The sequence below is a fragment of the Synchiropus splendidus genome, chromosome 8 (assembly GCF_027744825.2).
Source record: "Synchiropus splendidus isolate RoL2022-P1 chromosome 8, RoL_Sspl_1.0, whole genome shotgun sequence".
Lineage (NCBI taxonomy): Eukaryota > Metazoa > Chordata > Actinopteri > Syngnathiformes > Callionymidae > Synchiropus > Synchiropus splendidus.
This window is the reverse complement of record NC_071341.1, coordinates 17,801,932-17,813,399: the sequence shown is the minus strand read 5'-3', so window position 1 is coordinate 17,813,399 and position 11,468 is coordinate 17,801,932. Positions and strand designations below refer to the sequence as shown.

At 44.1% G+C, this 11,468-nt stretch overlaps 1 protein-coding gene across 2 annotated transcripts; it reads right to left on the bottom strand.

Annotated features, from left to right (window-relative positions):
- Positions 1–947: 947 nt before the first annotated feature.
- Positions 948–10,571, bottom strand: bmp16 (bone morphogenetic protein 16). 2 transcript variants are annotated; one of them, XM_053873673.1, is made up of 3 exons: positions 10,188–10,571; positions 5,196–5,527; positions 951–4,104 (listed from the first exon to the last, which is right to left on the bottom strand). In XM_053873673.1, the coding sequence occupies exons 2-3, from the start codon at positions 5,518–5,520 to the stop codon at positions 3,083–3,085; spliced, it is 1,347 nt and encodes a 448-aa protein (XP_053729648.1). In that variant the 5' UTR covers positions 5,521–5,527; positions 10,188–10,571; the 3' UTR covers positions 951–3,082. The 2 variants fall into 2 exon arrangements, with proteins under 2 accessions (XP_053729649.1, XP_053729648.1); XM_053873674.1 differs by lacking the exon at positions 10,188–10,571 and having other exon boundaries at positions 948–4,104.
- Between the last annotated feature and the right edge of the window lie 897 nt (positions 10,572–11,468).

Below are 11,468 nucleotides of genomic sequence, written 5' to 3'. Positions count from 1 at the left end.
TTTTCTTAGTTTATTGACTCCCATCTGCCATGTTTTTATTGGAAATCAATAAATCATATCCTACAATGTTGTCAGAGTAGCTAGCTATATAACTGAATCACATCATGTAGAACTGTCTAAACCATATTGTTAAAGTAAAATAAATAACTTCATGCTTGACCTGAAAGTTTAAAGATAACTCTTGAATACTGTTTGAAATCATTCAGTGCTCAAAGCTACTTAGATGCCAACTGTTGTTTACCAGGAAACATGGTGACGCAATAGGGCTTGAAAGGCCATGTGGTTTTGTTAAGCATTGTGGGCTGCAGTCGCCATGTCAATTATTTATTTAAACTAGGGGTGGAATTTGATTTAAAAAAAAAAAAGATAATTTGTGATTAATTAATCTCAATTAATCACAGTTTAATCATACACAAATATTTGCCAGAAAACGTTTTTCAATTTGAATGAATTTGGTATATTAGTGAAACTAATGATGGAGCAATACATACATTTAAACAAGAAAATATTGTTTATTTTGCATCAGTTTGACAACAGCACAGTGGCTATATTCAGGTTTTTATATAACCTTATTTAAACTAAAGCTCTTTTAATGTTTTTGTATAAGAATTTCAATTTCATGGAAAACATTCCAAAAACTCCTTGGCTGTTCCTCCCCTTTTGAAACGAGTTGAACCAATGTTTTTCCAAAGCCGTCACGGGAACGAGTGTGGCAGTTCAAAAAGAAGCATGTTTGCACCATGATAAAAATCGAACAAATCAACAGTGCAGAGAACTGGTGACGGAGTTGTAAACACACGTTGCAGTTGACCTATGACCCCACCATGCATTGCAGTCTGTGACGACACCCTTTCGATTCTTACGGTTGTTAACAGTTTAAAGTGCTCTTTAGATCAAAACTTTTTTTCTGCCTCTCAGTTCCCTTGTCTTATGAAAGAAAAAACTCTAACTGTTTGAGATACAGTGAGGCTCAGAGTGGAACTGGGGGACCAGTCCGTCCAGAGAAGCCAGTTCAGGAGGCGTGAGGTGTTCTGCATGTGTCCAACTGGGACCGGGCCTTGGATCACATCCATTATAAACTGCATACATTCACATAGCATTAGCGGAATAGCTGTTTCTGGAAGGAGGTGTCTCTGCCTCTTTATTGGACTGCTGACCCCCTCAAATGCATGGTGGAAAATAGGTGTATTTCTATTTGATTTAGTACAATGCAGGAACCAAAATACCATTAAGAACGTAAATGCATTTCCTTTTCTGTTCTTCAATATCTGCAGCATGTGTGAGACTTGGGGGCTGAGACCTCAGAAAACCTCTCCAACTATCTAAATCTTTTAAAAATATTGGTGTTTAATAGTCAAATTGGAACCACTTCCATCGTTGTCATACACACAAATCTGCTTGTATCTGTGCGCCCCGTGGGACTGCTGTCTTCTTTCCCCTCCCTGAAAATGGAAACTCGTGTCTGACGGTGAATGAAACTGCCAGAGGAAACCGGTGCAGCAGTTTTGCCGTTTGCTCTGTTTATTAGAGGTACATTGTCAAACATTTTACAAGCTGTTTCTTAACTGTTTCCACTTAGAGAGAAAATGCAACACTGAAAAACAATGACTAAGCTTGTCACTTGCTCCGGTTCGAAAGGCACTGAAGTCCCAGTTTTTCCACTAGTTTTTGACTTCTTATTTTACTTGACACATGCAGACAACAACTAGCAAAGACACCTGTTGTTACACACTTCAGTAGCTACGATACACAGAGTTTGAATTGTTAGTCGAGCTGCGAACAGTGACACCACTCATATTGTTGTACACCGAAATGAACGTGGCAGCTGAGATAACACAGACTTGTCTTTTGATACACAACACATTGGTACGGATGTAAAGCTTTGAACTTCATCTCAGAGGCAGAGTTTCAGTTTGCTGTGTGTTTTTGTAGTGCAGGTATCTTAAATAATCGGAAGATTAAATACACCATGTTACTGCTATTTAAATATCTCTTTTAAGTTAGGTTTGAGAGTGAATGAAATGATGCGTAGTCACAAGACGGCTGGATTTCCTTCACGTCTGCAAAAGAAAATGTACAAAAGGTTTTGTTCTCTTTTAAATAATAGCACTGATAGTACATTCAAAAATAACATAATAGTTACGCATCATAAATGTTTTAAATAGCTTGTGAGGGTCAAGGAGAGGGTGGAGAACCGTCACTGTGATAGTACTGGTTAAAGCAGTTGCACCCGCTCTCTCAGACACTTCTTGAATGCCTCGCTGATGCCTTTGTCATATTGCTGATGCAGCTCATTGTCAGGTCATAAGGTCAAGTCTCTCAACTGATTCTGGACGACTCAACTCTTTGACATGGCAGAATGTGAATGTGAATGTGTCATTTGTTCACTCAACATTAGACAAGGGCATAAATGCCACAAATGATGAGCAATGGTTTTTCACAACAAACAGAAAGATAAAAAAAAACAACTATTATTACTCAAATACAAGCAATTAAATACTGGAATCACCACATTTATATTTATCTTCGGGTCATGTCTATCCAATTCAGATTCAATTAAAATAAAAAAAATATTTTGCAATATAGCTCTTGGCTTCACAGAGATGGGTAGAAAAATAATTTACTCTGTTTTTCTTTTAATTCTCAATATGTAGTTGAGTGAAGACTGTGACAACTGCCGATATTTGACAATGTTTTGGAATGGATGTCGAATACTTTCCTCTGAAACGCTTTTGCTCAAATGTTGATGCAGGTGTTATTGAAAAATATTCCCTTGTTGAAATGGTCAAATGATACACAGGTGATGGCGTTTCAGTGCTAACCATATGCTAATGTTCAGATGCTAGCCTGTCACTGGTGCTCGAAAGCAAATGGTGCAATACTGGCTAGTTGTCATTCGAGTGTATGAGGAATTCGTAAGGTTCAGTTGTTTTTTTTTTTTACTGTCTCCCTTTTTCTTAAGTGTTTCATCAATGAGTTACTGTCTTTTCTTATTGCTCTTCTGCTACATTTGCCCTGCCAGTCTGTTACCAGTCTCACCGTCGACTATTTCACCCATCATACTAAAGTATGGTTTCGTCAGCTATCGACAGCCGCAGCCCTCCACCACCATGTCCTGGTAATTCTTCAACACCACCCGATCTTGAGGGTCCAAGTAGAGCAGGGCGATTGGGCTCAAGGAGGTGGGGACGCAGCATGCCCGCGGCACCGCTCCATTGACAGAGTTAACCAGGGTTTGGACCATGGCGTGGCTGGAGGAGTTCATGTGGTCGGCCAGAGGAAAGCGACACTCTCCCAGGCAGAAGAAAGCGTCGTAGCCGCTGGGCGCGATGATCCACTTGTGCCACCCTACATCGTTAAAATCTACATAGAGTGGATGGCGCCGACACCTGTTTCTGGAAAGACGCTTCAGCTTGGCCGCACGACCCCCGTTCCTTTTGACCCTTCCGCTCCAACTGGCTGCTCCTTGATCACCTTCCAAAGTGGGAATATCTTGATATTTTTGGTTTCGACTGCTGTTTTGGCTGCTTCTTCTGTCTTTTGTCATTTTTCTCCCTCGCATTCTCTGCCCGCCGCTGGACTTCCTCTGGCTGTGTGTGACCAAAGGCGCTCCACGGCCATCGTGGGTGTACGTCACCAAGAGGGGCCTCTCCTCGGCCCAGCTGTGCTCATTCTGGCCCAAGGAGCGACACACCCTCAGATGTCCCTGTTTGTGTCCATCTCCCTCTTCAACAGCGCTACGGCTCTGGTCATTCAGCGAAGCCGAGCTGTTCCCTGGACTGACCTCCAGCAGGAAGCCCAGGTGACCAGCTCCATCCAGCGCTTTGTGAAGGAGCTCTGCGCTTATACTGAAAGCTTCCCAAAGGCTACGTCCCTCCTCTCCGCTTAGGTCGCTGCTCAGCAGTCGCGTCTCTAGCAGAGAGCGCTCAGGGTTCTTCTGGTCACTAGAGAGGTAAAGGTTCAATATGTGAGGTCCCGAGCCCAGCGAGGCCCTGGCACTGCGGCGGAGTCTAAGTTCAGCCGAGAGCACCTTCTCTTCCTGCGGGATGGACGAGATATTGAAGGAGATGTGCACCCCCTTTTGATCCTCAGCCGCGAGGGGCTCTGGGAGAATGAGGAAAACAGACAACAAAGACAGGAATAAAATCTGGCTTCAAGACATTCACTTTATCAAGCAGTGATTCTAAGGAAAAGAATTGTCGGAACCGCACACGGTATGAGTAAATCTTCTTAGATATGATAGATCGTGTCCCAAAAACGCTGGGTGGCCTGAAATAAACCATCATGACTCAAGCAGATATTAACCTCCTCGTTCTATCCACTCTGCTAAGATACAATGAAAATGGGAATAACCCAAGTTTTTAAGACCAGTGATATATTCTAATGGTAAAAATAAGTGTTATGCAACTGGTTCTCAACAAAGCCTCATATCCATGCTGGTGTTGGAGGCCACATATTTGTCTCATTTCAATTTAAGTTTTGTCATATTTCTGTGCGATTATCAACAAAATATTCACACTACCATCACCTTTAAACTTTATGTTTTTTTATGTTTTGAGTGTTGTTTACATTTGAAAGCCAACATAGGAAATCATTCTTCAGGCCAACTCAGAATAGTGTTGACACGGTCGCTCAGTATTATGAAGTTGGACCTTAAAGAGGACTACATCTGTGATGTTATCATTACAACCTCCGATTTGGTTTGGACGCCATCTTAGGAAAGACTTACTCCAACTTTGCGTTAATGTGGTCAGCAATGAGCCAAACACACACTCCTTTGACATTGAATATTTTCATTTTATTAGTTAAAAGGACGTATTTTTTTCTTTTGGAAGCGAGACGTCTGATTTGTTCAATGACGGGGGAGTGTTTAAAAGCGTGAAGGGTGGTGTTAAGATTTCTTATCTTATCTAAATGTCCACATTTTCTTGGAATGGACACCCTAAGCCGTCAAGATTTTGAGGGTGATAAATCTGTTTCCAACGATTGAAGAACAAAACAAAACAAAACAAAAGGAACAGGCATGGAATTGACCTTTGATGGCCACAGGATACATACATATATATATATATATAAACAGTTCAAGTTTAGAGGGAAAAGTTGTATGTTTGATGTGAGATTGCAATAACTTCTTCTTATGCTTATTTCCAAGTGACTGTGAAGGAAAGAGAACTGTCTGTCTGCTGTGGTCTTACCAGTGTGGTGAAAACTGCGTACGGTGTTGGCCTGCTCGATGTGTCGGCTCGGGAAGCTGAAGGATGGATCCTCCAGAAGGTGGTACTGCTGCTGGTGGAAACGATACAGATCCAAAAGGTACCCCGGTACATGCACGCCGGGCTTCGGGTCCGGCTGGGACTGCAGGCCGAGGCGACTCAAGAGGAGACTCTGTATGGTCTGTGCCAGGCTTGGCTCCAGGGGGGAGCCGTCGTGGTCGATCTCATTGTTGTCTCCACCCTGGCGACCAGACGAGGCTTGAGGTAGCAGCAGGACCATGAGGAGCAGGAGGTTAGCAGGGAACATGGTGGACCTGTTGACATCATCAAAGAAAAGCAAGGTGAGAGGATGGTATTCTGCTGCTTATTAAACAGAATCTGAAGCGATCATATTCCCTCCTGCTCCGATTCCTTTCCTACATTGATTCATAAAAGTTTACTTCTGATCTTGCATCTTTTCTCATTGAGACACTCTTTACACTCAACATGGGATTGCACTGAACGACAAGATAGCTAGGTAACGCTACGCTCACAGTGAAAAACATCAGCCTTTGTGCGGAGGTAAACGGGTCGGATATTGGTTTTGGCTGCAACACTGAAAGTATTTTTGCCTCAGTTTTGGCCGGTGGCAGGAAACATGGCTCCCACAGGAATTAAACAGCTGACCAGCAAGTTTTGAATCTGTCCGCTAAAGCTACAGCTTCTCCTGCTAACTAAATTTAGGTCAGCTAATACGCCACCCATTACAACTAAAGTTGCATAAATTATATGACTTAATGACGCTGAATAAAAGCACGGCTCTGGAAATCTGCAAAAGCGATGACGGTCTGAGAAGCTTGTGTATATCATTCTTACGTCCTCTCCTTCCTGGACACACTAGTTTCTCATTAGTCCTCGGCATCCAGGGGGCATATGTTCAAGAAATCTGCCGTCCACACGCCCAAATCAAGTTGTTTGCTTGTTGCTTATGAGCGTAAAAACTGCCCGGGAATTTATGGGAAGCCTCTTACTCCCCTGGCCCGTATATCTGCTCGCACACCTATGCAGCAGTAATTAAACTGTCACGTTCTGTAATATAACCACGCTGTGTTTGTGTGTGCGAGACAGAGGACAGGGCTACAGACGAAACATCCCAGCCATCAGTCATCGTGGCCGGACTTTATTTGCTGATATTTCTAATAAAACACAGAAGAAAACAGCCAAAAAAGTTCATGAAGATGCTGATTCGGGCTTTCTGTCGACTGAATAGACATCATTATGCCTGAATCCATTTTGAGCTCAGATAATTTGGTTCTGCAAAAAAAAAAAGAGTTCAGAAAAGGGCTTCAATATGATGGAGAGTACCATAAAAACCATCTTTACTTCTGAATGAGGTTAAGTTAGATGGGCTCTACAATGTCATCATTAATTCAAAGAGCCACTTAAACATGGAGAATTGATCTGTCTTGGGTCTTCATTCCTTCTAAATGCTCTGAAGATCTGATGAAGTTTGCATGGTCGGCTTCATGGACGCCATCCTCCTTTGGTTTATAGCATCAGCTACGTTCATTTCGATGGTGAAATCACTAACACGAATGAGTGACCAACGCTCTGTTATTACTTTGAAATCCCAGCAGCAGAGTAAAACCTTCCGTGTAAAACTGTGTCAGCCTGAGAACAAAAGGAGGTCACACAATTACTGGCCCGACCTGGTGAGGGAACCTCTGCTCGGAGCTTCAGGTGTTAATGACTGAGCCAGTAATTAGACCGCAGTCCTGTGAAGGTGTGAAAGGTCAAACCACTTGTCAGCAGGGATGTGACTCTGTTGTTGTACCCCGATTGTGTTTGCAAGCAGTTGGAAACATCAGCTTGCAGATTACAACTTCAGATGTGACATAAGGGCTGAGGCTCAAACACACTGCAGACAGAAGACAGTGTTTTTAAATCATCCCATTTTTACATGTTTCATAAATTGTGGTTACCATAATGAGAGTCTAGTAAATTGGGAGTGAGGTTTTACAACCATCTGGAAAAGTCTTTCGGCCCTGCCGTGCATTTTTACTGTTGCGTTTGCTCGCCTGTCACTCAAAACACCAACCCACCGGCTATCTCTGCTTTCAATTGGATTTCCCCTGCACATCTCTTCTCCGGCCGTCTATCTCTTCAGCTCATCTCTTTATGGGATAGAGAGTCACATTAGCCTCTCCAGCGAGATAAGCAAGTGTTTATGGTTGAGAGGACACATAATGACGCTGTAATGACTGCTAATCTGCCCACTTTGTCATAAAAGAGGTGAGACGCAGGTCACAGGTGTGACGCTATCTGTGCGTGCTCTCCCGCTCCACAAGATTGCCAGTGTGTGTGTGTTGTGAATTGAGGTTCAAAGGGCAAGCTTGGGAAAATAAGTCACCTCCAAGCGTGGGATTGTTGGTAGCTAACCATTAGAATCCCGCAGCCCCACCCAGGGTTGTTTCACCTGGGGCAACACAGAAGAGGACAATTACAGATTAGCGTCTCTGCTGGACAGCCTCTCCCATATTCTGTGGAGGCTTGTAAAGCACATTAGGGACAACAACACCACTTGTCTCCTGTACTTTCCTCACAAAATCTGCTCAGATGACTCGGAGGTTCAAAGTTTCAGGGTGTGTCAAAGCTTCTGCACGAAACCGGGGCTGGAGCGAGCGTTTGTCCTCGAAGTTTTTCGGTAGTTTTTAAGTGTCATGCGATCTCACCCGCCGTGGTGTTGACTCATTCAAGCCTGGCAGAGAAGATGACATCTTTATGAATTCATCCTGTCTTTCATCTCTGGCCGGGCTTCCTCCCTCCAGCAAGACCTGGATTAATGTTCTCGGTGATAAAGAAAGGTGATGTATTGTGACGGAAAAGGTGAACTGAAGGGTTTATCTTCTCCGTGAGTGGCTAGCATGAACCTTCTGAAGACATATTGAACGTGACCCGACCCCGCGTGGACGCTGCAGCGACCCTGGCGTGAGGCGGACATGCCCACTTGCCGTCCTGCCTCGTGCCTCTTTGTGTCACTGATTAAAACCTCTGACCTCCGCTGGCGCCTCTTTCTACCCCGTGTTTCGCTCTGACTCTATTATCTGAATCATTTCAAACACGTCTGCCTTCCACTTCCTCCTTCCCTTTGCATTCCACGAACTTTGTCCCTCAGCTTATTCCTAAAACACACCATTCATAACGGCCTTATAATCGGGCTGCCTGAATTCCTTCCTGAGTTGATCTGTTATTTGTAATAGACGTCTGTTTTGGGCCTCTTCGACTGCTAGCGTGGACATTGGTATTTTTTCCGAGTCCTTTAATAAATGGTGTTTTTGCGGAAGAGTGCGGCGGACTGAGGGCTGGAGTGTCACCACAGCCGGCTGATTTATCCACCGCTGCTGTCTTATGTTACGCCTGGTCCCTCAACTTTCCCTTCCTGTTGTTCTTCCCGTGTTTCTTTTCCCAAATTCCTCCTACTCTCTCTCTCCCTGATATCTCGACCCCCCCTCCCCCTTTACAGCCCTCTTTTTTATCCACCGCTGTCATTCTTCTACCAAAATATGATACATGCAGAGCACAAGCCGCGGGGTTCGTTTTTCACCTCTGAGCTTTAATACTGGTGGATATGTCATGTTTGGCAGCCGAAACGTGATGAACAGTGTACACACCTGAGAACACTTCTGAGGATACATCTGTATCCACTACGTCTCTTTTTCCACTGAGGCTCCTTTGCTATAAAACAAACCAGGGACTGTTTAATTGACTGTGAGGTTATAAATGCGCCATATTCCATATGCTTAACTGGTCATTAATGCATGGCTCTGGGCGGAGGTGCGATGAAAAGAAACTCCCAAACAGTTGCAAGTGGCGTGGCCGTTCTCCTTCCACATGGAATCATTAGGGATATATTCCAGGTAGGCGGCTGGGCAGTTTTATGACAATCATTTGTTACAACGCGACTTTAGTTGTTCCCAGCTGGGCTGATTAGCTGCTTAATGACCCGCACAGACGTCACACACACTTCTATAGGAATGTGTGGCAGGGACATGTATGGCTTTAACACATGCCCAGCAACACATATGCTTTGGCTGGTGGCAGATGCCACCCAGTTCTGGAGAGGTTTCTGCTTCTCATTCCTCTGGTGAATTGGTGAAATGAGTTGAGTATCTGTATTACACTTGTTGTCTTCGACTCATGATTGTATTTCAATGTTAAAACTGTGACTGTTTTTCAATAAATATTTCACGACCTTTTTTAAAGCAGCCACAAAAGCCGAGTGGTCCACAAGTATAACTGGGAGTGTTACTCGTGTTATTATGAGGTAATATGACTGAAGTATGGAAGGTACATGGTTTGGTTCATCACTACAAAGATGAAGTTCTGTTCATTATATTGTTGAAAACCTGAAAATGTAGCAGCAACATTAAGACGTTCGCGAGGGTTCCTGGCGCTGACAGCCTGGACAGTAGACTGCTCCCTTAGCGCTCGGGTGCAGTGTAAACTTGATAAATCATTCCTCTAATAAACATATTGTTAGCATGATTACAGAGTTGACTGTACTCCTACAAGGCTTTGCACGGGATGAGTCATTCATTTACTCATTAACTGAGTTTCCCGGTGTAGTTCAGCTTCGGGAGCATCTCTTGAAAAAGACTTATAATGTTTTGATCTGTGGAAAACCTATTTTCTGTGACGTACTGGAGAGGATTGTGGCTCTGACACAGAACAGATTCAAGTTAATTGTGAGGTCGTTTTTGGCACTTGTCCTGCTCCCATTCATGCTCATTTTCCTGTCTTCGCCAGTGCACGCTAGACGTCCCGCAGCCGCCGGTGAACACAAGGCAAAGGAAAACAAGATCCGATTCATTATACCCACCAAATGCTCTTTGAACTCACAAATATTCTTCCAAGGAATTGTGCGACACCATCTATAGAAGCTGAAGAAAGTTGCAGCTGGACCAGCATGTGTGGTGCGACAGATGCAGTACTCACGTCCAGGTGTGGTGGGATGTATGCAGAGTCCATGGTTTATCCTTGAGCTCCAGTGTTACGATCCCTCGGCTCTCTCTCCTTCTTCTTTGGGCAGAACAGACATAGTTGACCGGTTAGTCTACCTCTGCGTCCTGTTTCGCTCAGGACAGCCGGTGATTCTCTACCCCATGCTTCCTATGTAAATGCACCGGAGCTAATGCTCTTTCCATGTTTCTCTCTGTTTCCTCATTCAGCTTCTCTTGTCAGTGTCAGATAAGCAAACTCTCCAAAACATCCACCGGCTTCCTTCCCTCTGTCTCAACTGCACTTCCACTCCTGAGTGTTCAAAGGAGATAGTCTGGCTCTCCTGTTCTGGCAACAACGACTGCTTGTTGCTCAACCTTCTTACTATGTCCCTCTCCCATTATCTCCACTTGTACTCCCTTTTGTATCTCCTCCCCTTTCTCTCTCTCTCTCTTTCTCAGCCTCCCTCTCTCCTCCCATAGAGTGACAAACATTTACACACTGTTTTTCAACTTTGCTTTACATCCATCTTCACTAACTGCAATTGCTGCTTAAATCCAGCAAACAACTTGAGACGACATCTGCTCACATGCAAAAGCAAAGTTAAAGTGAAACATGTGGAAGGCATCTTCTGAGTCACTCACCTGATTCCTGTTGGCAACATTTTACTTTTTGGCTAATATGTTCAAAGCTACAGGCTCCATTATAAATACAAGGCTCCATGTCACTGAATAAGCGCCAAGCGATTCGGCCACAACACAAAAGTATGAATGGATGACTCATAACAGCTGCCATGAAGTCACCGCAGTTTAGTTTTGTGATTGGAGGGAAGAAGGCTTTGAGGTAAATGGAGAAAAAAAAAAAAAAAGAAAAAGCGGGCCGTGCCTCTCCACTACTGAATGAGGCAAGGTGCGTCCGTCCTTCCAGCTCAGAGCGAGTGGAGGCTGAATTTGTATTCATGTGGTGGGCTCATGAGAAAACGTCTCTTTAGGATGCATCGTCTCACATATTAGATCTCATCTGGAGAATCACTTGCTGCTCCTCCTCTCTGTCCTCTCCGCTCGCTCGTCCACCACACAAGAATCCATCCACAGACCTCATTCATCTGGAGGATGAGTGATTGTCCCGGCTCAGCGCCGCACTCACACAGGCACGAACATGGGCACAGAGCGGTTTAAAATTCAGTGAGTGCAACATGATGACTTTCAAAATGAGAAAACAATTAAAACAAAATGCTCTAATCCTCTTCTGCCTCTGACGCCAGCATTAACATAAAGC

Bases quoted from the DNA above. Each gene is read 5' to 3' on its own strand.
- bmp16 (XM_053873673.1), bottom strand. From the start codon at position 5,520: ATGTTCCCTGCTAACCTCCTGCTCCTCATGGTCCTGCTGCTACCTCAA. The intron at 4,105-5,195 runs GTAAGACCACAG...TCATTCTCCCAG, and splicing joins ACGCAGTTTTCACCACACTG to AGCCCCTCGCGGCTGAGGAT.